Source organism: Poecile atricapillus, chromosome 4, assembly GCF_030490865.1.
Source record: "Poecile atricapillus isolate bPoeAtr1 chromosome 4, bPoeAtr1.hap1, whole genome shotgun sequence".
Taxonomy (NCBI): Eukaryota; Metazoa; Chordata; class Aves; order Passeriformes; family Paridae; genus Poecile; species Poecile atricapillus.
Window position 1 is genome coordinate 19,302,458 of NC_081252.1, and position 27,590 is coordinate 19,330,047.

At 39.6% G+C, this 27,590-nt stretch overlaps 1 protein-coding gene across 3 annotated transcripts in view; it reads left to right on the forward strand.

Moving 5' to 3' along the window:
- Positions 1-27,590, forward strand: part of ZNF827 (zinc finger protein 827) — a 100,611-nt gene that overhangs the window by 58,171 nt on the left and 14,850 nt on the right. For all 3 annotated transcript variants that reach the window (XR_009277536.1, XR_009277535.1, XM_058837515.1), the window contains 3 exons: positions 4,264-4,515; positions 5,210-5,267; positions 9,761-9,864. Coding sequence is in view for 1 of the 3 variants with exons in the window: in XM_058837515.1 (XP_058693498.1) it covers positions 4,264-4,515; positions 5,210-5,267; positions 9,761-9,864 (414 nt within the window). In the remaining 2 variants the exon portion in view is untranslated. The remainder of the gene's footprint in view (positions 1-4,263; positions 4,516-5,209; positions 5,268-9,760; positions 9,865-27,590) is intronic.

The following is a 27,590-nucleotide window of genomic DNA, read 5'->3' on the forward strand; positions in this document are numbered from 1 at the left end:
GGGTAACAGCTGCCAGCTGCAGTTTGGTAAGTTCAGAGTGGACATTAAGAAAAATAGTGCTGCATTAGAACAAGCATTGTCTTCCTTTTGAAAGTTCTGCAAGATGAACCTGCCTAGTGCAGAAGGTTCATGAAATAATTTTGTTTGGACGGGACCTCTAGGGTCATCTATTCCAGACCTTTGCTCAGAGCAGGTCAAATCAGGCAGGCTACTGAGGGTCAGTGTCTCCCCATCATGATGGGAATTCTTTTTCCTATATGTATCAATAGAATTCCCCATGTTCTAGCTTGTCTGTTGACTGATACATTTACTGTGTACTTATGAGAAGTCTGACTTTAGCTTCTCTACACCTTCCCTTTATTCCTTAGGGAGCTGTCGACAGCAATAAAGTGTCCCATTGGTGTTGTTTTCTTGAGGCTGAACAAACCCAGTTCTCACAGCTGTTCTCTTCTGTCTTGAAGCAGCCCTCTGAAAACCTTGGTTGCCTTCTGCTGAACATGCTCTAGGGATGTCAGTGTCTGTCCTGTACTGGAGGAGCCATGGATAGGGCACAATACCCTAAATGCAGCCTTGTGAATGCAGAACAGAGTATAAGAATCTCCTCCCTCTGCCTGATGGCTACAGACCTGATAATGTGGCCCGAAATAGCCTTGGATGCCACAGCAAAGGGCACTTTGCTGACTTGTGCTCAGCTGGAGCTGGATTGTGATAGTCCCAACTTTCAGCGAGATTAAATAAGGTCTTTCTAGAACTTGTCAGCCTCTGTTCTAGGCTGTAGAACAGTGTTGTCTGAGACTAAATTTCAGAACTGCTCTTACTGCTACACCTTACAGAGATGATACTGTCAGGCCTTCAGGGCTAAATGTTGTACCTGAGCTTTTAGGTAGCACAAGTATTGTTCTGTTTCTGCTGTTCTAGGTTTGGAGGGTTCGTTTAGCAAGTATCGCTACTTTGTGATTCCTTGCAGTTGTGAATGCCAGAGAACCTGGAAACTGTGGAAGAAATTGTTTCTTCCTGGAACAAGCTTGTCCAGTACTCTATTTTTCATATCTGATGTGGAAAGTTGTCTCACTCAGTGTGATTAGGATGACATTCATTAAGGCTTTCATATATAAGATGATTAAAATTTATATTGCTCTGTAAAGAAACAGCATCTCTGTGGCTTGATAAAGTACATCCATGTACAATAGTTTTCTCTTGTTTTGTTAAGGTGTTTCTGTAAACAAACTTATTAACAGAAAGACATTTTGGATTATATAGTTCATCTTTTGCCCTATGAAGTGTCTCAGCACTTCTGTGCTTTTATTCTGAGCTCCACCCAGGTTAGTTTTGAATGAATAGCAGACCGTGTTTTGGAGATCATGGTTTGGATTCTTTTGAGCTTATTTGAGTCTTTTTAGCTCACAGATTTTGAAATCTGTGCTATTATAGAAATCTGACATGAAGAAAAAAACCTGACTCTCACACTAACTTCATATTCTCATACATTGCAGATTATTTAACCAGCTCATCTACTAGATCTGCTCTAAGAGTTAAAATTATTTCATTATTTAAAGCAGGAGACCTTTTTGTGTACCTGTAATTGACTTCAAAAACTTTGGCTGCGCTATAACCATGTGAGATACCTATGTAAAGAAATAAGGGCTATCACCTTACTCCACAATGAACAGCACAGAAGGGAAAATAATCCTCGAGAAGCTGGAGTTTGACTGCCTATATGGTGAGACAGGTATGGGCATAACCTTAATTACAGTATTTTGCCAGCACAAGATCTAGCACAGCAGGGTTATGCCTGTGATTATGCCTGCTTGTGGGACAGACTGACTGTTTCCCTTTCATTAGCTCTTGTAAAATTATCAGAAACTCTCCTTCAGCCTTCTCTTTGTGTGTTTGCTTTGGGGATTTAGAGTATGACAGAATTCACATTTGGCAGGGACATTCTGTCAGATCAAAAGGGTGCAGCTGGGAAGATAAAGGTCAAAGGAAATGATCAAATATGTAGATTTAGTTAGGGCAATTGCAGTGCTCACTGATGGTGAGGGAGAGAAGGTCACTGGTATTGCTTGACTCTTGCCTTAGTTGGGGTCCTATCAGCTTGTCTGATACAAAAGCATTTGCAGGACAGGGAATTAAACTGTGTGGAGCAGGAACAGAAATAGAAAGAATATTTTAAAAGAAGAGAGAGCAACAAAGGTCAGCTTCACTCTGCACCTAAATTTGGCAGCTGGGTGCAGAGCTCAGTCTGTCAGAGATCTGAAGAACTCATTTGTTTGTGGAGTTACCTGAGCTTTTGATTGACACTGTTACCTGATGCGTTCCTTTGTTGCTCTGTGTTCACTTTCAATGCACAGCATGCTATTTTTACACTTTTAAACACAGATGCAAGGTTCTGTGGTTTTATAATAAGAGAGTAATGGAAGATTTAAACAAAATTTTAAAGAGAGAAAAATCTTCTTAACACGACAAAAAAAGCATTATGATATTTCTAACTGGTCTTCAGCTGAGAATTCACTATAAAAATTTCTGAAGTCTGAGATGCATCTGTGGATAGTAGATAGATTTCTATCAATGTTTATATGTGTCTTTTAAAGGTCAAGAAATGTCATAAGAAAAGATTAAAAGCACTTCATGTAAATTGTTCCTGGAACATATCCAAGTGGCTTTTATCTCCTGGCTTCAAATTTTTTTTTTCTTTAAGAGCTGTGGGAAGTAAAACCACTTTTTCTCTGCTCCTGGAATGTGGAGAGAGGCAAAAACCAAGGTAATGAAAAAGAACTTGGTGATACATATCAGTTTAATTTTAGGTAGAATGCTTATGCCTTCATGATAAAGGGATTCCGTCCATCTCTTGCTGGAGGTGACAATATGATGCCAACCAGCTGAGCAAGTTGAAAACATTTTTGGGGATAACCAAGCCATGTTTTGGTGCCTCTGAGAACCATTGTACTATTGGGTAATTGAAAATGAAAGGCCTGAATCTTTAACACTTGGAATAAAATCTGTGAAGCTGACACACATGAGCTAGAGAGGATGGGAAAAACAGAGAAAACAAAATTTTTTTCAACAATTCCTTGCTTGGGTGTCCCTTCCAGTACTTAACTCTGTTCATGCATTTATTTATGTTCTTGGTTATGCAGGCTTATTGCCTTTTTTATGTTGTCTGTCTCTGGAGTTTCTGGTCAGCATCCAGCCAGCAGAAGTAACACCTTATTGGGGAGTTCTGCCATGATACCAGTGCCCTTTCACAAGCGCTCAGAATGAAAATCATTACGAAAAAAAAAAATCATCCTCTTTCTCTGAAACTAAATTGAGAGTAAATTCTACAGGTCTTCAACCTCTCTTTTCACAGCAGAAAGTCTGAATCTGGTCTGTATAGGTATTTGGGGTGTAGTAAACAAATTACCTTGGAGTCTTGATTTTGAGATTTCAAGGCTTTCATTCTGAATAAAAAATGATCACTTACCTTCCAACCAAACCAAAGAATTCAGCAACTCCCAAAGAATCCCAAGTGTAGAAAGTGAACTGAAAATTGGCTTTTAGACTATGGTGTTGTTTGCTAGATCTGGGACACTGGAGAGGAAGGCAAGGAGGGGGGGGATATAGACTTAAGAAAACTGTTCATTAAGGTTAATGGACCTGGTAATGTATGAGGGAATATCTGTCAGCCCTGAGAAAAGCATGAGACCTAGAATACTCCTCTCATCTAGAAAGCTTGTGCAGGTGTAACAAACAGGTTCTTCACATGGTTGTCTGGAATTTTCCATAAAAAGAGTGGAAGAGGAGAAGATGAGGTTTCCTCCTCTGCCCCTATCCTCCTACTGATACTTCTGACTGTTGGTGCTGGTACTTCTGCTGATACAGAATAATTTGGAGTTTGTAAGGGGCCTTCAGTGCCCACCTTAGGAGAGCTGTGTGGAGCTGCAACTTCATTTAATAAATGGGAACAAAGCCTCAGTAACTGGTGTGTCATCACACACACATTATTCATAGAAAGTGATGTAACTCTCATATTTGCAAATATGCAACTGTTTTCTGCTTTCTAGTTTGAAAAATTATTTTCAAGAGCTTGCTTCTATTTATAACAGGCAGAAGAATACTGAGGCTGTCAGCTGCTTGCTTCCCTTCCCATTTGCAGGGATGCGGTACGCAAATTATAACTTGGTAATTGTGATTTCTGCTTTGAGCACTCTGAAAAATTACAGCCTAATTAAATAATTATGGCGGTTGTTTATTCTTTTTTTTTTTTGTAATACATATTTGCAGCTGAGAGTTTCAAGGAAACCCAGACGGTAAAGATAAAGGAAGAGCCGATGGAAGTTGACATCCCCGACTCGCAGGCTTTGGTGTCACCCAGCCAACCCAGCCAAAACGTTGGCTACAGCACTTTATTGGGGCGAGACATCAGCGAGCACATCCAGAAGGCACCCGAAGGAGGCCGTGTGCTCCCAGAGAGAAATCTGTTCAGCCAGGACATATCAGTGAAGATGGCATCTGAGCTGCTCTTCCAGCTATCAGGTAAATCCAGTGCAACTGCTCAATAGCTGAAGTTAATGAACAAAATGAGATTTTTATATGTAATCCCAAAGTTCTATGAAAACTGTAAGATCACCAGGGCTGAAAACTAATAGGAGTTAGACCCTTCCTACCATCACAGCTGAAACACAGAGGCCTTGCCAAATGTCCCCCATAGTTTGCATATGCTTTAAAGCACTGTGGCAGCCAGGTCAGGTTCACAGTATTTCAACTGGGTTGGAAAAGCCAGAGTTCAGCTCCTGTATTTTTGAAAGCTAATTAAATAATTTGTGACGACTGCTTTGGTCCCTGTAGAGGGGAATCTGCAGATGGCAGTTCCTGGCTGAAGTGGCCAGTGGCTGCAAGATTCAGCACTCCTGGGGCTGCACTGCCCGCTTCCCTTGGCAAAGAAGGTGAACCTCATCTGTCACACAAAGGACCAGCAGTGTGCTCAATGAACACTTGCATTGCACATTCTGCATGGAGCTCTAACACTGATGTGTGGAGCTGAAAAAACTTGTTGGGTGTTAATTTAAATAAAGTCTTGCCCATTCTCTAATCATGCTGGAACCATTTACCCTAAATTACCCTGGGTTATGCTGTTACCTGAAAGTATTAAAATAGTTCCACTGAATAAAATCTGATCGAGAACATATGACATATGCTAATCACAAAACTCATGTGTGTTCCTCTGCAGAAAAGGTGAGCAAAGAGCACAACCACAATAAAGATAACACCATCAGAACTACAGCCAGGTAAGTACAGCCCGTGGTTACTGCAAAGCTGCACTGTAAATAGCATTGCTTCCTTTTGCCTTGTGAGCTCAAACCTATCTGTCTCCTGAAAATGGGACCTGACAGTACAAATGTAAGATATTTCCAAGAGTAATGGAACCCATATCTGAAAAGCTACAATTATAGATCTGATTGCTTAGGGTTCATAAGTCAAAAAGGCCCAAAGGGCTTTTTTCCATTCTCCTCTGATCAAGTAGTCACACATCATTTTAAGAATTATTTATTCTATTTTTTTCAATAAAAACCTGAAACTTAAACTGCATGGTACCTGCAGTGCTTGAGGGGAGACCAGGCTGACAACTGGATTTTAAGACATGGACCAGCTTAAGAAGAGGTGATTTTGATTGTCTTCTGTCTACCTAGATTTCTTTAGAAAAATTTCAATTTAGTATTTCTGCCATCTCAATACATTCTAGAGATGAATTTTTAAAAGTCAGACTGTAAGACAGTGCTAAAAAAATGTGTTACAGATTACAGATACACTATTAAAATAATTTCAACTAAGCAGGAGTTAAAAACATAATCCTGTTGTGGCCTGTGCTATTAAAGAAATGTGCACTTTGCAGTACGGTGGCTGAGAACAAGCCCACAAGGTGTTTACATATCCATGAGCAGCAAGGTGAGGTGTCCCTGTGGGAAGATTTAAGTCTCTTATGCAGTAAGTGGTAGCTGGAATTGGTAAAGACTTAGTAGCCCTTGGTAGGGTAGGAGGAGTAGGCAAGAATTGGCAAGGATATATTTATTTCCTACCTGAAAGTTCCCTAATTGTTGTGGATGGGTTGGAGACTGAGCATGCTGAAGTGATGAAGAGTTCATTCAAAATAGAGTAAGAGCTTCTTGCATCTGCAGACCCTTTATAGAAGTTCTCAGTGCTAACTTATAACAGCTTTGCCCAGGCAGAATGGAAAAACATTTCAGTTGCAAAGAAAAGGTCTCTGAAATACATTGTACTTAAATTTCTAGGCCTGTCCAATTCATTCATGGTAGCTGCAATAAATAACTTGTTTTTAATAAACTGACCAGCTCAGTAAATGTACATTAGGGACTTTTTGATGTTACAAGTTGAAAGATAATTCAATTGAGCTTTTGGCTTCTGGTTGCAGTGAATGCTTCCCATGTTTGCTAGTATGGGAATTTGTCAGATATGCAGCCTGCACAGCCTTTCTGTGCTACTTAAAAAGCATAAGCCTGAGATACAAACAGAGAAATGCACATATTGTCCAACTACTCATTAACCATCCAGGGTGCACTGCAGGGATGGGCTGACAAATAGTTGAAAATAGATTTCAATGTCTCATGATGTTACTAGCAGGACTGGTGTGAGAATCCAGAGCTACTTTTGGATCTGTCAAAGATAATTCCAATTGGAAAGGTTGAGGGCAGTTCAAAGATAACTTGCCCTTATTCTGGCTGCCAATTTTTGAGAGGGTAGCACAGTTGGCTGTTGTTAAACTTGTGTTGAGCTTTACTGAGATATCCTTACAGTGGCTGCTATGCATCAGGACATGAAATGTTGAGTGCCTGGTTCAGTTTCTCTGGGTGCTTTTCTTATCTTGCCTATTTATCAGCAGAAGAAAACATGAATGAGGAGAGCTTCTTAAGAGGGAAGTGAGTCAGTCTACTAAATCCTGCGAGTTCAAAGAGATTGACTTGAAAGACCTTGCCAAAATAAAAAAAAAAAACACCCCAAACCAAATAAACAGCTGGAAGTCTTTACTGGTAAGGGTATGATGCCTTCTCGAAAATAGAATGTGGTGAAGCAGCCAGTGGAGGATAGAGGCACTTGGACTGCATTAAGAAAAAATGTGGTGATGCAGTTTGGCTCACCAACCCACATCTGGAATAATGACAGAAAGGCATTTGAATCACAATTGCTGTGTGAAATGTGCTGAGAGCTGCAGAGAGCCAAGGTGAGGTCATTGTTGTCCACCTGTGAGTAGCTGGGAAGCACAAAGATTGAGCTGTGGCACTGGTGAGGCTTAAATCAGCAAACCCCAGCAAGATGGGGTACACAAGCACTTTTTGCTGTCTTATTTGTTATTAACATTTATAACCGTCAACTATCTGTTGCTGTTCCTCCTGTGAGTACCCCTGGACTTTGCCAGCATATACTTCCATGTGACATTGCTTAAGCAGCCAGAACTGGCAAGGATTCCTCACAGTGAGATGGCTGAGTGAGATGGTAGAGCCTGCCATCTGTGATGAGAAGACAGAAAGTGCAGAAGTGAGTGACCTGGAAGCAAGTAGTACACCAGCAAAAGATGCCAAGATAAGTTTCTTTCATCTAGAGAACTGTGTAGCCATGAAACTGGAAATATGTAACCAGATGAAAAATAAAAAATATCCTAAAGCTTAACCTTCATCAGAAAGGACTTTACACAGTGATTAAGGACAATGTGTGTAATTTCTTGCTATGAAGCAGGAGCTCCTCCCTCCATACTTTGCACTGGGAATTGGAGGACGTATCTGCTGAAATGGAAATAAGAATAGGCCCACCACTGAAGAGACTCAGCTGCCATTCTAGAGGAAAGCAGAAAAGAGGTGTCCAAGGATGGCTCTGTAATTCACCAGCAGCAGTGGAGGAGAACGAAATCCTTGGGATATGGCACGATGTGGCCTCCTGCAGTACCTGCTCATGATCTATGGCCTAACCTGAAATAGATAAGCCCTGCACCATCTGTTTTGCTTAGAACCAGCAGTGAGCAGTGTCCCAGTGACTGAAACTAAGGCACAAGCAGGAAGGCAAACATGGGAACCTGAGAGGATTACAAGATTTTCAAGAGTTACAATAGTAATAAAGCATTTTTTATTGCTGTTTTTCTTTCAAATCATTATTAAACCAGTGAGAAGAATGTTGCAATAAATCATGGCATATTTTTATACAGCGTCGGTCTGTTTTGTATTATGTCACCCCTGAGTGGGAGTATGAGTCTTGGAAGAAGTTAAGTTTTGCACATGTACGTTGGTGCTGTTTTGGTTTATCCTGGTCACTTGTTTTCTCCAGAAATCCTGCATTGTTCAGATATTTGCATTCACCAAACGGTTTAGGTTTGGGGCAACTTCACACTTTCCCCTTCAGCACAGCCTAATGTTGACTGTTTATGGATGTGTTCAGACTTTTGTAGAAATACCAAAATATCCCATTAACTCACATATGGAACAGCACAAAATTAATAATGTCCAAAAAACTTAATAGGAAGGTAAAAGAATGTAGTTGCCAAAAGTGTTTCATAATCAAGCCAGCTAATTATCCAGAAGTTTTCCTGAGGCAGAAGAGATTGACTAAGGATACAAGTGACTTGTTCACTCTCTGCAGAAAAAGTGCACGAGGGAAAACACAGGCAAGTGATGCCTTTTGGAGAGAAACTTTGGCTATCTGGACTGGTGAGGTCAGCTTGGTGCAGCTGGCACGTACTTTCAGTCTTCTTTGAGGACTACTCACTGTGCAACACCTTGTAAGACCTTATAGTAGGTCCTTTATCCTGAAAAGATTCTTGGATTTTATTCCTGGGTAAGAAAAGGCTGCAGAAATGGTCTGGCCTCCTGTCCTGTACCTTTAAAACACCCACTATACACCAGCCTGTTAAGGATTCTCAGTCTGGGAGAGATCAGATTAAAACTGATTCTCACTTTGCTTAGAAGAAATTGATAGTTTGCATGCAGGAGGAATGCATTCCCATAGAAAGCATTTTTCCAAGAAAGACTGTAGTTTTCCATTTTGGTTTTTTTTATGTACTTCTTGCTGATGTCTGACTGTCCTGCAGACAAGGAATTGTTGTTTGTTATGGTCTTTAATTGAGCAGAAAACATACTTTGACAAAGATGCCATTTCACTATTGAAATTAACTTTTTTTCTGCCTGTTAATTAAAACTAATGCAAAATATTATTTTTGAAATCATATAGCTTGTAATTCTTGTGCTTTATACTCTTTGGGATGCACCCTTTCAATTTATGAACTGCTTTAAAAATCAAATGGAGGTAGTTTCATTCATGGAAGGCCATGTCAGAATAGAACTATTCAGCATCTTAATCTAATATTTGAAAAACTTCTGTTTTAAAGATAACTACTGTATTCTTCCGATTATTAAATAATAATATTTTTTTACCTTTCCTGATTTCCCTTTCCAGATATGAAAATGGAATACAAATTTTTGAAGTGTTAATTTTAATGATCCATGTTGTGTTGTGATATAGTAAATGTAAGATCTTGAAATCTAGCTAAAAGCCAGATGTTAGCTAGGTCTTCAGTTTTTCACTCTGAAATGCAATTTTACCAAAGCACACTGCCTTATGGTCTGCCTGTTTTTCAGCATGAATTCTGTAAGTGAAACAGGTTTTTTAACAAGATGGTATTTCGTACAACATTAAGATGTTGAGGTCAAAAATCATATTTACTACTTCTTCTGTTAACTGCTGTTTTCTTTAAAAAAAGGCATCTTGTTTTCTCCTATAGCCCTTTCTTTTCTGAAGACACATTTAGACAATCACCATTTACTTCCAACTCAAAAGATCTCCTGCCCAACGAAACTACTCTTCATGGAAGGACGTGTGCACCAGGTCAGATACCTTTTTCTTTCATTACTTCTAATTAACAGATTTTTTAAAATTTTCTTACTGTAAGAAAGAAAATTTCCACCACCAGACCAATGCTCTTAAATTATGGTTTGCTTTGTCAAAAGGCAGCTATTTCTCCATTATTATAAGTGCTTATTACTTAGAAGAAAAAGAGAGAAGTTAAATATTGCTGGAGCATTTGTGTTAATAGTCTTTAGGCTGCTGTTTCTGTGAATTGTGTAATAGTCTATAGCAGATTAAATTTAACAATATCAAGAGAGGTGAGGGTGTTTTATGTGTGTGTGTCTGCCTCTGTACTGATGCTGAATTACTGTCTGCTGTTCTTCTGTTCCTGGGCATTTCCATCTCCATCTGTGGAGTATGGAATGAAAATGTTTGCAGGACATACACTTGGCAATGGCAATTTGCCAAATTGCCAAAAACAAGCTTGGCAATACAATTTTCCTACCTTTAACAGTAATTTAGAACCTTTCTGGATGGATGTGGAGTTCTTCAAATATACTGAAAGACCACAGTGTCTGTGGGTGCCTTCCCACTGATTTTCTGAACTACTTGACAGGCACTTTATGTCCAGATATAGCTTGGGTTATATTCTGCATTAAAATGGAAAATACAGGCATGTAATAATGCTATTCAAGGTCGCACTGAACACATGCAAAAACTTGATATGTGCCTTCACTGTCCTGCTGCAAAATAACTCGTTTGCTAGTTCACTGCTATCTGTTCTTAAATTAATAGCTCTGGGGTTCTAAAGGTCAGTAATTACACAGTCAGCTGTAGGGGGGGTTATTCACCTTTTCTTAGCAATCAATAAACTTTTGGGCACGTTACTGCTAATTTTCAGCTATAGACTGTCATTTAATTTACAACTTAACAGACCCTTCATTTTTTTTAATGCTTGAATAGTCATTTGACAGCTTGCAAAGTGGCAGATGAGGGTAAGAGCTAGATGCTGTCGAAGGGTAAATATGCATAGCAAGAAGAAAAAAAAATGTAGGATAAGAACAAGGGTCTCCAGGCTGTGCACAGACACACTTCTGCAAGGAAGAAGTGGATTCTGTACCTCTGGGTGAGGAGACCCAGATCAGGTGTGGTGCTTTTAAGTATTAAAATGTAAACCAGGTTAGCACTTTCAATCCTGGCTTTTGACCTTGGCATAACATGGAATATTCATATGCCCAGATGAAAGATGAGAATTCACAGCCTCCTCAGGCAGGGCTCAATACCTCAGAGGACATGGCCTCTAGCAGCAAGGCTAACGTCATACCGAGATAAATGCATAAGAATTTTAATTCTCTCTAAGACTTCCCTTTAAGTGAGGCCACTAGAAGTATGGGTGAGTTTTGGTGACATGTTTGATCTTCTTCTTAAAAGATGTTAAGTGTCTTGTTGGTTAGATCATCCTAGAATGTTAGAATGGCTTCTGAGGAACTGGGTTTTTATGTGTTTGTGCTGCTCCATAATCTGTTTTGTGGAACTTTGGTAGGTCTGTGTATTATATTGCTCTGTGGTTATAAGATTCTGATATATAGTAGCAAGCATACTGAAAATTTTAAAATGCCAGTTTCTGCTATGTTTCTATTTTTGGAACAACTCATATAATTCCAAATCTGTTGTTTTTTCTCAGCTTTGCAAAAAATTCTTGGGCCTGAAGTGCTACTTCACAGTAGCACCAAGAATGTAATTTAAATTTGTAATCTATTACAAATATTACATTCATGTAAAAGAGTAACAGAATTCCCACATGTAAATTTCCTATTAGTTTCTGCCTTGCAAGAAGAAATAGCCTATGTAGTGCTATTGATAGCTCTGAAAACATTTTATTTCTTCAAAGAGCAGCATGAAGGAACAGAAACAAAGCATTTTGAAAGGCCTACAGAAAGTGTTACAGAAAATGCTGTGGAAGTGTGTATGTGGTCTCCCACATAAAAATGCTTTCGCTTGAGATTTGTTTTGGATTACTCCATCCTTGAAACAGGACAGTAAGAAGCAGAAAAGAGCAGCATAAGAAAATGATAAGGAATTCCCAGTCCAGTGGCCCTGGTGGAATCCCACATATGCAGTTGTCTCTTCTCAAGTGAGCACCAAAACAGGTGGCTGCCAACTTTCTGCCTGCAGACTTTTTGGCACCCTAGATGCAGAGGAATTGGGAAAAGTCACAGGAACATAGGACAGTAAGATATTTCATGTGTGAAATTCAGTTATTTTCTGTACTGGGTAACATTATGCAACCTAATTCATTACTAAGCTCCATCTTAAACCCCATCATCTGTATTATTTTTATGAGGATGTTGTTTCAGAAGCTCACTGCTTTGAAGAATTGGGACCACTCTTTCCAGCCTGAATTTATTCACAGCAAGTTCTACTTTTGTTATTTCACCAGTGCTGTCCTTCAACTTTGATAATTCTTCTCCCTTGCAATGTTCACCATCTGACGTGCCATCTTACATTCCTCAAATCCTGCCTTAATTTTGGGAAAGTGAGCCAACCAATGTCTTTCAGTCTCTTTTAGCACAATAGGGTTTCCATTTCCCAGCCTTTTTCTGCCTCTGTTTAGGGGTATTAATTTCTGCAAATATGAGTAGTCAGAGCTATATATGCTCTTTCATAGAAGCTTTTACCCCTGAGTTTTTCAGTGGCCTGCAATCTTCTGAGTGCATATTGGAAATGCCTCTGCTGATTAATCACAGCCTTTGTAACTAGAACATGCTGGTGTCTCTCTTGCTGGTCAAATAGTAACATGTTCTTCTTTTCCTTTATAATTTCAGCTAATGATTTCAGCAACAGAAATTCTTGTTCCTACGCTCTTAGGCATATGACCTTGTAATATGAACTGCTTCACTTGTTATTCTAGCTCTGAAGATTATTTCTGTAGTACTCTGAAATTTCTGCATATTGATACTGCTTTTATCAATGCAGTTCTGGTTTGTTTGGGTGGTTTTTGTATGTGTGTGTGTTGAAGCTATTAAAGAGGATTTTTAAGTACAATGGGTCCAAAGTTCAGTTCTTGAGACTTAAGCTTAGTGGCCTCCTCTGCACAAACCACTTCACTTTATAGCCAGTTTATAAGAAAATTGCAAATTTGGATATTTAAGTGGCAGAGCACTCTTTGTAGGGCATTGATTAGATAAGATCCCCCAAGGAGTATGAAATAATTAGGAAAGAATATTAAAAGATGTGTGGACGCAATGCACTGATCAGGGTATTTTGTGGAGGGGGGAAAAATCCAAAATAAATAATGATATTGTGATGGATTTGGCCTGAAAAAAGGGTGGAGTATTTCTAATCAGAAGCAGTATTGCAGGCAGGAGAGTTGATTTTAATTCAGGTATTCAAGGAAATAACAATGAAATTCCCAACAGCTGTCAGAAAGGGATTCATCAGACCCGCAGAAGTCACAGTATCTCCCTGATAAATCCATGGTGAATTCCTAATATTCTGAGAAAGGAAGACAGAGTTTCCTAGGGTATGTAGTTCAAATTTCCTGGTTAGATTTGGGGAATCGCTTCTTTCACTTTTTAAGGTATTTTCTATGTTAATAATCATATTGGTATATTGCACTTTTCTGCATTAATCTTACTGTCCAAATAACTGCATTTTTACTCAAAAATGGAAATAAAATAGTTTTGATATCTACATCAACCAAACACACTTTGCTCAAAAATTACCGTAGTATCAAAATAATACCTAATTCAAAGTCATATACAAATCAATTCAATAATTTCAGCTGCCCCCTATAAGAATGTGGCCTCTTTTAATCTGGCAAAAGGTAGGGAGAAGAAAGTAAAATTTTTCTTTCGAACAGTCACTTTAAAAAATGACATTTTATTCTTCTGTTTTATAAGATTATTCTTCTGACAGAATAGTTTTTGTCAGACTATATGGTTCAGTTCAGATCACTGGATAAATTAAAAACTTGCTCTTATGCTGCTGATCCTGACCCTTAGTCTTTAATGTATTCTAATAGTTTTCCACCATCTTATTGACTCCTGCAAATCAAACCTGCCTTCATGGAAGCCAGATGAGTGATAGTCACTATTCCTTTTCTGGATGGTTCATAAATAGTAGTGAAAACCTCAGCCATGGCTTTTTGGGAGTATTTTTTCTCCATGTATACCTGTGTGTAGCATAATAGTATTTCATTATTTTCTCTCCTGTTTACCAAGGACCTGGTATTCTTCTTCGTTTGCATTGTCAGTGCCAAATATTGAAACTATCCCATCTGCAGTGGTTTCATTTTTTATTTTTAAATCCATCTTTTTGTGAGAATTTAGTACTACTTGCAACACTGTAATTTTGATGATGGTAAATGAATTTCACATGACTAAAATAAACTTTTGGAACCAGAGGATGTAGGTCTTAGGGAGTTGTAGTCCAGGAATAGCCCTCTTTTTTCATTTTGCCACAGCTTAATTTACTGGTTGTTGGTTTGTTTCAGTGAAATAAAGCCAGTAAAGCTTCTGTGCTCCTTTTTGAAATGCATCAGAGCCTCATCTGCCATGTGTGAGTACACTCTGCATTGACCTGTAAGATGACAGACAGGCCGTGCCTCCTCTTCAGCATTATCCAGAATCAGCAACATGGTGCTTAGTTCAGTAGAAATTTGAAAACACAGTGCAAAAATTTTGCATTTTGGCACTGTTAGTTGTTCTTTTATTGATGATACAATTAGTGGGAACAGCCACTTTTTATGTTTATTGATCTAAGGTAATAAGTGTAACAAAGATTCCAATATGTTTGGAACTGCAGGACTTCTGCAAGTGTACAGGTTTCTCCTGTTACTGTTCACACTCACACTGTCCCCTTCTCTAGAGCAGTAATTCCACTGTAACTTCAATAATACTAAAAGGTGAAAACCTGCCTGCTCCCAGGGCCTCATCTTTGCACATTCTGCTCACAGCAGTACCAGCACCTGTGTGGCCATATCAGGGGAAGTAGTGAACTACTTTCATTTTTTTTTTAAATTTTCCTTTATTTCCCTATAATAGTTTGTGTGAATGTTGGGATGTGAGCAGGGTGAAGGGAGGCTGTATCCTTCAACCATGTGAAATTTCAGCATTTGTGTGAGACTGGTATGCCCATGAGCCCACAATCTTGTTTTTTCTGCTTTTACTGTAGCTGGGAAATACCTCCTGAAGGTTTAGAATTTTAGGTTGAATATGATAAATAATCACAGTGGTGGTGTTGTGCAGATGCCACTTTAGTATGAGTTTGCATGTATCTTCCTTCCTAATTCCTTTTGAAAGATGCTTTAAGGTCAATTTAGCTCTTGATGTTGTAATTTTCTGTGACTCCAAGCATCTAGAAAGTAGATAGCAAGAATTCTTTTAGTCCAACCAGCAGAAGTGCTCATACTCACTGTTTTCTGGCAGTATTTGTGTTCTGTTCTGGTTTCCTGTGCTCTGCAGCAAAATAAACTTCTGCAGCCTTCTAGAGCAACCAGCTCTGAATTTTGGGTCATCACCATGAAACCACTGTAAGCACACTGAGAAATAAAGGGACACCTTGAGGGTTTGACTTCTGTGTGTGGGATCACTGCCACTTCTGTCACCCTGGAAAATACCCTTAGGCCTTAGGGCCTATGAAACACACAAACCCTCTGAATTTCCACTGAAGTGACCAGCAGTGAAATGTTGGCATTTAAATTGCCCTTATATACCTTCCCTGCTATGAACCCATGGAGTTAATTAGAATGATTCACACCTTCTTACAGTTGTTGGCTTACATCTGCCAAAAAGACTCTAACTCCACTTTGTGGGTATTCCTAGTTACTGTAGGAAAGCTTTCTTAAAATGTTCAAATGTTAGAATTTGTAAATGAAAGCCTGGGCTTAAGAGCATGATTACAAGCAATCGATTTTGAATTTATTCAGGGCAGCAGAACCTGTGGATTATTATTTTTGAGAGAATCACAGAATGGCTGAGGTATGAAGTCTAGTTCCAGTCCCTTCCTCAGAGCCGAGTCATCTTGCTGCTCAAGGCTGTGTCCGGTCAGGTTCTGAATATCTCCAGGAATGGAGACTCTGGACAATCTCTGAGCCAGCTGTGCCAATGTTTGACCTTGCTTACCATAAGAAAAATTGTCTTCTTCTGTTTAATTGGATTTTCCTGTGTTTTAATTTGTGCCCTTGCCTCCTCTCCACTAACATCACTAAGAAGAGTCTGACTTCATCTTATTTCCCCCATCAGGTATTTATCCAGGACGGAAAGATCCCACCAAGTCACCTTTTTTCCACACTGAGCGATCCTAGTTCTCTCAGGGTCTCCTTGTATGACAGCTGCTCCATTCCCTTAATCATGTTTGCCAGACTTCAGATTTTTGGGCTTTTTTTGAAAGCCTAAAAGAACATTTCAAGACCCTGGCAGCTGTTTCTGTCCCTGTAATGGAACAGCAATTTTTATTGCCAATGTAATTGCAGAGGGGGAGTGCACATGCATGTGAATTGACTTACATAGTGCTTTTTTCCACCCTTGCTTTATCCCATTATTAATGCCTATGATCATTTTATCTCCTTTCAGTTTTGGTCTGAGTTATGAGCTCTGCCCATCCAAGACATTGGATACCCCCTTCAGTTTCCTGATGATGAGAGTCCCTGACCCCTGTTGGCTTCCTGTCAGGGTAGAAAAGTGAGAGTGGCACTTAATTCACTACCAAGGCATGTTCCATCAGGCACTTGGTCCTGCTGTTCATTTCTGTCTTAGGATTTCTGTGAAATGTGCTTGGGGAAAGTGGTGCTGAAAGCAGATTTTGCCACAGTCATTGCCACCTGCAGGGCACAATTGTAGTGCAAAGTCTGCCTCTCTTGGTCCTCCAAAGTACCCTTTTAATTTTACTTTTCTTCTGGTACTTGTCTGGGAGTAAGATTCAACCAAATACTCTTCTTTGTGTGTGGGTGTGCACGTGTATGACTGCATAAAAATCCATGCAGGTGCATGAAAAAGGATACTGGAGAGATGTCCCTCTGACAAATCAACTGGTATGACAGCTTCATAGACAGTAGGAAAGTGGTTTTTTTTGTGACAGAGTGGCAGATTGATTTTAGTAACTTATTAGAGTTCCTTATCTCCAACATGCTAATTCTTCCCATAAAAAGTGTGTTCTCTGGGTACAGGTGACTGGTGTGAGCTCTTTGGAAGGCCAGGGCTCTCTGCAGTCTGACAGCAGGAGACAGATAGCTACTTGTGGAAAGTCATTCTAGGAAGGTGACATAGTTGGACTGCTATAGAAGTGCACTGTACTTGGCATAGTTCTCCAAAGCAAGACAGATTTTGCAGAATTTGTTCAACATAATTCAGTGCTAAACTGCCTGATAGTGGCTCTGGCACGTTTTCCATCTATCACATCCTGTCTTCAGATTCCCATGACCGTCTGCCTGCGTGCAGCCTTCTCTCCCTGTGTGCTCAGCTGCCTTGACAACCACTTTGTGCCACAGCCATTGAGCAGAGGCTTCCATATTTCTGGTTCCATGGGATTGAAACAAAGGCCAGCTTCAACTGATTGCAGCATTTTCTGGATCTGCTCCCAAGCAGATTTGCATCTCCTGCAGGTGTGGTGCAGATCTGTGGTGCAGCAATAGAGGCTGTGTCCTGAGCAGACACACAGTTTTCTTAAGTAGCAGAGTCTCTTTCAGAGCTGAAAATACCATTTATTATGCAGAACAAACCATTTCAAATCAGCAAGCAGCCTCTTGCTCAAGCATGTGTACGGTGTGTTCTCTGGCTAAAGCAGGACAAGTCAAATGTGTGGCATGTGCATTGTTGTACATGTCTTAGTTTTTATTAACCCTCAGTATTTACTGGGCAGAGAATGTGATCATATCCTTCTGAGCATCGCATGAAACTCCTGGTGAACTGGCCAGTCTCTCGATACAGGCTAAATACCAATTTAGACTTCGCACAAATTGATGTGGCCACATAGATTTCACTTCTTTTCCCTGTGAAGTCACTGCACTGATTATTTTGCAGTATTCCTGTTTAAAGGACCTTCAAGATGAAAGGTGTTAATTAAAACAAGCAGAAGGAGTTCAGGTCTGTGTCTAATGGCTGTCTTGAAAGGCACTTGACATCGATCTGAAAACTTGTGTTTCTTGTTTTACTCTGGGCTGTCTTTATAGAGGGTAAATTTTATCTTCCAATACTGTGCAATGTTCTCAAACTGGCAGAGATACTCATTGACATGTCTTATTATTTTGGCAACTCTTATTATTTAACTTACCATAATAAGTTTGCTGACTAATAGTTACTCAATAGCAAGTGATTTTTGAAAAAGTAAAATCACTGTTGCCACAAATATTCTTAACCGGATAACACAAGTGGAGGTCAAATTTGAGAAAGGTTTTTTGAGCAGCTACAATTGTTGAAGTACTTAGTGAGAAATGTGAGACTTTGTCTACCATGTATTATTCTGGGAAGTGAATGCACAGGGCTGCCCAGCAAGCTCTTGGAAGCTGTCTTTTGATGCAGGTGATAGAAGACAGCTTGGAGTAGAATGACACGAAGTTGTAGAACTGGAATTGGGAAAGGAAGAAAACAGCAAAATGAAGCCTGTTGGCTTGAGGAAGGACAGCTGGAAACAACTTGGAGATGCATATGGAAAAAAGCCTAACAATTGTTAATGACCTCTGGGTTTGAGTGAAGCTTCCGATGTGTCCTCCCTCAATATGCCCATAGTGAGCAGGGAAACCCAGGGTAGGTACAGCTCTAATTAAGGGTGGGTACGGCTTTAATTAAGGGTGAAGTGTAGCTGTCAAAGCCCAGGGATTACATGGGGTCTGCAAGAGGCTGTCATTCATTTTATTAACATTGTGGATGATGGAGGAGAAAGGATGTTTCTTAAATGTCTGGGACACGCCTTGCAAGGAGGTGCTATAATCACTTCAGAGGACACAGAACTAGAGTTCAGACTTACCCTGAGGAACTGAAGAAACTGTGAAAAATAGCAGCCAATGCAGTGAGATCAAAGTTCTGTGTCTGGGGGAATGGTGAAAGCCATGAAGAAAGGGGAGGGATGAATGCCCAGGCAGCTCAGTTTAAGGCAGGGATTCAGATTAGTGTTGGTCAGACACCGTGTTTAGAGCTGGCTTTGCAGAAAGGACAAACATCTGGCTGAGGTGTTGGGAATGTTGTGTGTAAGGCCCATGTGGTAATTCTGCTCTGCAGCTGGAGCCCTGAGTTCAATTTTGGGCTCTGTAATCCAAGAACAATGTGGAGGAGACAACAGTGGTCAGAGGTTTAGAACACATGAGCTGTGTGTGAACATTGAAGAATTTTACCAATTTATTTAGTCTGGAGAAGAAAAGAGGGAAGATATGATAATGGCATACAGATATGTAAAATGACAGCTTTGAGAGGAAAATAATAAAACTTGTCTGTGTTCATGTGAGCAGAATAAGGAATAACAGGCTTAAATGGCAGCAAAGGAGATTTCAGATAAACACCAAGTAAAACTTTCTAGCAGTGGGATGCGGAGCTAAACACCAAGCGAAACTTTCTAGCAGTGGGGTGTTTTTCACTGACACAACAGTCAGAGCTGCCTCTGGAGCCCCTATCACAGGAGGGTTTTTAAAAAAATATGAAAAGCACCTGTTAGGATGATGGGTAAGTTTGGTGAGTGGCTGATGCGCCTCTGGGTGAGGGAAAGACAAGCTGGTCTCCTGGGGTCCCTTCCAGATCTAATTCTGGGATATAAATTCAGTAACAAAACTGGAGTGGTGATTGAACAACCTCCTGAAAGAGATTTGATAGATGAGGCATTTGGCTTACAGCTACTCAGCATGCTGTGGTTTAGAATCTGCATTCCATTCAAACCTATCTCTGGTTTCATATCCTCTTTTGTCTTTCCTAATATCAGAATCTTTTGTAAATGTAAGCATCAGCACTGAGTCCAATTGTTTCCCAAAGATGAAATTTTTCCAAATACAAGCTCAACATGAAATAGAAAGACAGGTTTTAAAATTACTTTTCTAGCTCTGCAGAAGGAATTGGAACACATCATTCCTGACATTTCTTTTTAGAGTTACCTTGAGACTCTTCAGTCTTCACCTATCTTACCTTGTACAAATTTGTCTTCTATAACATTTGTCTGCCTAAGAGTAAATTAAATGTAAAATTCATCAGCTGTTTGGACAGATGGATAGATAGACATAAAGAGTATTGTTTAAAAATAATCTAAGCAAAGCTGAAGGCAAGTTTATGGTTTTTTCCTTCTTACCAGCATGATTTCAATCTGAGTACAAATTTACCCTAACTTGTTGCTGGGTGTTTTAGTTGAGTTTGGGGCAATTGTGGTGCTCACTGGTGCCCTGTAAAAGTAGAATGCAGGTGGGAGAATTATGCAGAAGGAGGGGATGGTTTACACGTAGATGGATGTGCTGGTGATAGGAGAGAGAGAGCAAGGAGAGATGTTAATATCTTAAAAAGAGTGAGTGAAAGGCAGAATCAATGTTTATCACTTGGGGAATCTGCAATAAAAGCAGCAAAAACATTTATTTCACAGCAGCAATCACAAGCACTTTGGGAAAGGTGGCTCTGGCTGAATGTTTGTAGTTACTTGTTCATACAATGTTGATTATTTTGTGTTAATTCACTCAGCTCAGGCACTCAACCTGCATTTGGCACTTTATTTTGCATTCCCCCACTGAGGTTTCTGGTCATCAGCTTCTTCCAAGTACAGGAGATTTTTGCTTCACTCAAAAAGAGGCAGAAAGCTGAAAAGAAAAATACAATCTAAAGGCCAATTTGTCTTTATTTGTATCTGAATGCTGGATGGGGAACTACTAGTGTTGGTTTCTGCCAAGTGTCCTTGGTGTGTTTATTATCTTCTCATTACAAAAGAAAAACCTGTATTTCCCGTGGACTTACAAGCAGAAATTGTCACACTGACAAAAACAAAAGCAAAAAAGGAAAAATTGTATGCCCCATAATGGTCCTAATGTGCACAAATGTTTGAGTGATTTTTAAGAGTTTTTTTGGATGTGTGTCTTAAGCAAAATTGTAGGGAAAAAGTCAAAAAGGCATTATGGAAATGAATTAATTGTGGTTTAAAAATAGCAATCGGACCAAATTATACTTTCCTAAGTTCATAGGAACTCAGTGTTGTAGCACCCAAAGTAAGTGTTACAAGCAGTGTAAATGCTTGAGATAGATGTGAGGCCCATGTGCTTGGGAGTTAGAGGAAACTTATGTAAGTTTATTACGGCACATCTAACTGTTGTCATGAAGATATTTTTGGGAGGAAATGAAATTAAATATATAATGCAAAGATAAGAGGGAACATTACCAGGTTTTCCTCTGACAATAGATGCAGGATTTAACTTTAGCTGTTATTTCTAAACGAGGAAAAAAAAAAGTCATAATGGTGATAGAGCCTTTTGCTACTTAAAGGCACAGTTGTTCTTGGCCAACAATGATCAGAAAAACTTTGAAAAATGCTTTTTGGGGAGCAGATTCATTGGTGCTTCCTTTGCCTTTCTTGAAGTGTCTCAGCACTCTCAGTGAAAAAAAAAACAAGCAAAACCACCATTTTTCCTGTGGGCCATATTGCATGACTTCATCTGCAGTCACAAAACCCAGCTGATGTTCCCTATAACTGAATGATGGAGGAGCTCTTGGAGTCATGCAGTGAGATAAGGGGACTCTGCCAGGACTGCTACTTCTCAGCCAGCAAATTCACAGCTTGGGGAAGGCCTGGTTTTGTATTTGTTGTGAATTTTACACTGTTCTATTCTTTCTTGTTGTGTAAGGGATGCAGTTACCATAAGAAAGTCTTGTTTATGCTAAAGCAAGGCAGTGGTAAACACAAGCTGGAGGAAAAGGAGGCTGATACCCAGCACTATCCTCAAATTGATGCCATGATGTACACGTGGTAAAAGAGGTTTTCAAGTAATGAAACATTACTGTAGCTTTAGGGTTCCTTAAAAATCTGTAGCTTCAGCCACCTTGCACAGAATTTATTGGATTTTTTTCTCTCTTCTTGGTTGTTTCTTAAGTTTTGAGTTTAATGCAGAGAATTAAAGCAAATCCCAGAGCTTTGTAATGCAGATGAAGGTTATCACAAGGTATCTCATGGTTTGCTCAGAAGTCTTCTGTTGCAAAAGAGAAGTGAAAATAGGTGTGAGATTTGATGCAGAGGTGGATGGTGGGAGTGGCTTTGTGTTTTAAAGTCAGTTGGTTGTTCCAGTCTTTTCTTTGCCCTTTCTCCTCTGCTTCTGATCATCCGTTTTTGTGCAATGGGCGCAGCAGTGAAGAGGGGGGGCTTCACTTTTTTCCACCATGTTTCTCTATGGAGTCAGTTTCAAAGTTCATCTTTTACCTGTTTTTATTCTTTTCCCAAACCCTGACATCTTTATTGTTTCTCAGTGACCTTTTCAAGTGCTGCTGTCTATTATTGTGCGCTTGGACTACTGTGCACAATATTAATGTTTCTTTTGGTGGGCTGTGCAAGCACTTTACTGAAGTATTTCCAACTTTGATGATTGCTGTTTTCAGAAAGAGCAGGTTAAGTACTGTGCTACTGATACATAAAATCACTTGGGTTCTACTTCCTTCCATATAAAGGATTTTAAATTATCATAACATTACTACTTTTTATCAAGCTCCATAGTAACATTACACAATTGCAAAGCTTTTGAGGGGACAAAAATAAGAGCATTTGTTAGTAAAGTTTTTTTTTATTGTAAAGTAGACTTTTTCATGCTTTCTCTGTGCATTTGTTCTGTTGTTCAGATTGATTATGTGCAGTTTTTTGGGGCTTATGAATCAAAAAGGACATGAGTCCCTCACACATGGAACTAGAGCTCTCTATCTTCTTTGTATTTCTGTGGGGAATGTAGAAAAATGTTATGCCTAGAAAGCAACTGCTTATCTCAGTTATCAGTGGAGGGGTCTGCTTGCAGTAAAAGATCCACCCTGAACCAAGACCAGACAGGATGCAGTGATGCAGGGAGTGACAAATGAAGAGCACAGGGCCAGTGGGGATCTCTTATACCTTAGATAAGTTGAGAGATATCTTAGTCAGGAACTACAGTACCTGGAAGGATTACACTGTTTATTTTAACTGAATTACTAGAAATAAGGATTCTGGCCCTACAAATAAAACCTTTGTGGAAGCAAATTGGAAAGGGAGTAAGATATATACTATTTGGAGCACTGCAATTCCACATAGTCAATATATTTTTTGAGCTTGGGAACCTTTCACAGGCTTTTGGCAAACAAGCTTGCAACAGAGCCATAATTACATATTTCATAAAAGGAGTTCTCAATTTTTAAATACAGTGTTCTTGCCAGAGGTGATGGATGAACATGTAAGGGGAAGACTCCAAAGCAATAAAATGCATCTTTGATGATGGGAACACTGCAGAAATAGGGAGACTGTGTAATAGGATAGATAAATGCAGACAGAAGAAGGAAAGAAAATTTATTTGAGCAAATAAATGTTTATAAAGCAATGTTTGGATGATTATCTGACCCTAATACCTTGTTTCTGAATAAATAATTTCTTGAAGTTTTTGTCTTTTAGACATAACCAAACAGAAATAACCTTACAAATGGAGCGAGCTTTTGTGACATTCCTGTAGAGCTGCATGCAGTGTATTTACCTCTTGTGTGAATGTGAGGTACTTGACAGATCTCAAAGGAAAAAGCAGCAATTCATCTCAGGCTGGGAGCAGCCAAAAGTTACCTGATAACTGTTTAATGTCCCAAGTCTTTCTGAGCAAAGTGAGATGCCTTGCTGTTGGACATCTGCACAGGAGTGTTTATCCTCTTGCCATGAGCTCACAGAACCCTGGTTACCTTGTCTACTGTTTCTTAGCCAGTTTATTAATTTTCTGGTTTGGTGGCTTGCAAGCAGCATTTATTGAAAACACTCTAACCACCACTCTCTATTTTCACAGGATTTCTGTTCATTTAATTTTCAAAAGTACTTACCTGGTTTCTCCTTGACCATTTGTGTGGTGTCAAACTGTCTGAATAACCCAAAATATAACTTTGACATACACTTCCAGAAGAATGGAGAGAAAATGAATTTTGACCTTCCATGTTAAGGCTTATCAGCACCTCTCAATCTCATCTCTATAAGGAATACTTATTGCAAAGAACAATCTATTTAATTTATATCCATGGGATTCCATCTGACCATAAGGATCTGCCCTTGTGGATTTGGTTGCTTCTGAGGTCTACAGAGGTGTGAAGATAAAACAGAGAAGCAGCTGTTTAAGTGAGTTACGGGATGTGAGAGCAGACAGTAAACCAGCAGAGGTTATAAACATGAATTTATCTTCTTTGAATGATGCCTCAGCACACTTTTTGTTTGTCTTTCTAGGCTTGTCTTTTTCACTTAAATAGTGGTTTCATTCTTAATATATAAGATATAAAGCTGGTCACGGCATTGGACAGCTTATTAAAACACAATGTAGCATAAAACATTGTGAAGCAGTAATTGACAAATATGTCAAATAAAATAAATAATCAAAGTATCAGAGTCCAAAGCCAGTCCCTGGGGAGTTCTTGTGCCTGACAGCCACCAGCAGTCACAAGGCTGATTGGGTGACTCCAGACAGTCACTTTTGTATTCAGGTTACACCTTGTCCTCTTCTTCAGTTACAGCTTCCGCCAGATACGGTGTCCTCTCTCCAAACATATCCTGACAAAAGTCAGGGTAAAGACTTTTCAGAAGGGGTGGTTAACACACTTTCTGTATTGATATCACCAGTTGGAGAGGAAGAGGAAAAGATTAATCACTAAATGTGAAAACTGAAAATACATATGTGTTCAGAATTATGCCCAACACCTCAGGAAAAGGGTAAATGGTGACTCTTTCAAACTGCAGTGCTTTGTTTGTCAGAAATTAAATCTATTTGGAAAAGGAAGAGGAGGCACAGAACAATGTTTCTGCAGTTCATGTCCTCATCTCAGAGAAAATACAGATGGTGGCAGTTCCTAACCCATTCTTGGATGATCAGCTCTACGCAGCTACTCATTATGAAGTTGACTTGTGGCTAAAAGGGGAGTGATGCAGGAGGACAGGAAAGGTCCATAAAGATGTATGTCACTATATTTAATTAAAGTCTTACCTTTACATAAGATTCTTAGCTCTTAAGGGTTCTATGCAAAGTTATTTCAAAATAATTTTATCACTAGCTTTGTAATATCCTGAGTCTTAATCCTTCTGTTTCTTTTTAATGTTGTACTGGAGAACTTGGAGGCCTTTTATTTTACTGAGCGCATATTTTGTTTTAAATTCCAAAACTCACACAGAAATGCAGTCTATTGCTTAATAACTTCAACATAATTTTGTCTTGTATGATTTTCTAACACAAGAGTTTTGGAATTAGCTGTGGACATTTACAGAAATCTTGTATCAAGTCTTTTTTTTTTTTTTTTTTCTCTTTTTTTTTCTCATTTCATTTTAGTACAGGGATGTCATGGTGAACGATGGATTTCTGTGAGACATCTTTCACAACAGTGATTTATTATTTAACATTTGTTGGTCTCATTCCATCATCTTCCTGGCCAATGTGTAAGGTGTTCTTTAAGGCTAACAATACTGACTGCTTTGGAATAGGGCTTAGGGATGCACAGAGAACACTGTGCACAGCCCAGTGTTGTGGTCTTGGAGCCTCACCGGGCCTGCACTCACTTCCCAGGAAACACCATTCCCTGGCATTAATTGGAGCCAGAGCCCAAGGAATGAATGTGGAAGTTGACTCACATGACTCTTCAGGTCATTGGCAAGGTCAGGTGCCGGGCATGTTCTGGGAAGATTTCTGGACCAGTGTATGGACACAGAGCTCTAGTTTCCAGCATGCAGTCAAAGCTTGCCCAGAGGTTAGGATGGGTGGAAATAGGTGGTTTTCCTTGGAGCTGAGAAAACTTTCACAAAGTGCTGAGGCTCCTGTTGCAAGAGACCAGTTCTGGTTTGCCATGAGCAAGATAGGAAGCTGCTGAACAGAAAAAGCACTTTTCTGCAGAGAGAAGATTCAGTCAAAAGAGAAGAAGCGCTGTAGTTAGGACTCCAGAAATACCTCTTTAAAGTAAACAGAAGTACTTTCAAAACACCTCAGTGTTCTCTTTTGCATCCATGGAAGATATGCAGCTGCTTTGCAAGGGACTGGCTGTCACCAGCTTGAGATAATCAGAGAGCTGCTATTTTTCCAGCTTCTCATGAGCTTCCCAGGACAATCCCTCATAGGGAAGGATATAATATTTCTTTTTCTTAAGAGATAAAAGAGGGCTGAAAACTTATACTGAAGTGAATTGTTAAGAAACTTATTTACTTAATTGAGCCTGCTTGTTTGGTACGTGTCCCAATTAATTCATTTTTGTTGTGACCATATTGAAGCAACCTACACCCTTGTGACCTTCTCTTATAATTATTACTATTTTCCTTGTTTGAAGCACTGTTTTGATTATCAAAAAGCTCTGCTGAAACATCTGTGGCACTACCACAGAGTCAGATTTTTCCATTGTTTGGAACTCAAGGGTAGCAATAAAAAGAATCCTTCTTTATTGAAGTTCTTAGAGGTTATGGGTCACTTACAGCCCTTAGGAGATGGGGGGGTGTCTTCCTTTTTAATTTCACAAAATGAGTATTTTGAATAGGCAGAACTTGTTTTCTAACTAGAAATTATTTTAAGAAAAATGTGTTGTTGGATGGTAGCTTTCAGAGGTGGCTCAGAATTCCTCTGGTGTGAATATTGTACATATTACAGGGTCACAGGAGAACAAAACAGTAGTGGAGAAGGGGCTGGCAAGTATGGCCAGCCCTAAATTTGCTGAGATTGCTATGTGGACTCTCTGCCCCAAATGAGGCATTGTTTTTATTATTGCTTAAATTAAATACAGTATTTGACAGCTCTTTGCCTAAACCACAATGGAGTTGTCTGAAAAGCTCTGTCTGAAGGAGACTCTCTCAGCCATGGTATTCACATCTGCAGTGGTAGCTGACTGTCAGTGAGGGGCTGCCACTACAAGGAGGGGAGGTGTTTATTCCTCAGTGCTTCATAGAATGAAGATTCTGCAGTTTATGCCAAACTCCACCATATTGACTTATGCTCACTACAATGTTTTTGAACTCCTGTCCCCAGCTCCTCTCCCTGCATTTACCTGGAAATCCCAGCCAAGTGGTTTTCCTCCATCAGGGCATGTTCACACGCACTGGTGGAGCTTGTTCTGGGCAGCGATCCCAGAGGCAGTGTTGGTTTGGGGAAAGGTGCTCTGCCGGTGGCATTTTTCCTTCCAGTGGAACTAGAAGAATTACACCAAGCCCCTCACTGCTGGCTTCTGTGTTTAAAAAGTACCCTTGCAGTTCTGTGCACTTCTTACAGCAGCAGTCCCTTCTCCTCAGGGAACAGGACCCTTGCACAGGGTATTTTTTTTTTACTCAGGACTTGCTGATGCTCTTTCTCTTATTGTTTTAAGTAGTACACTGCTTTCCCCAGTCTCTACCTGCTTTTTGCTCCATTCTGTCCAAATCAAAACTGGCCATGCTTTCAGTTTCTTGAAGCATTGTGTAACCTTTTTCCCTCTTCCTCATTCCCAGTTCTTTTCTCTCAACTTCCTTACAAAGTGCTTTCATATCTGTGCTCTATGCTCTGTGGGGTTTCTTTTTTTCAGTATTGCAGACTCTCTCTGTTCCTGAAACAATTAAACCACTTATTAAAAGCTAATAGCTCACTCTGGGTCACAGTTTTTCAGTGGCCCTCTAAGCTG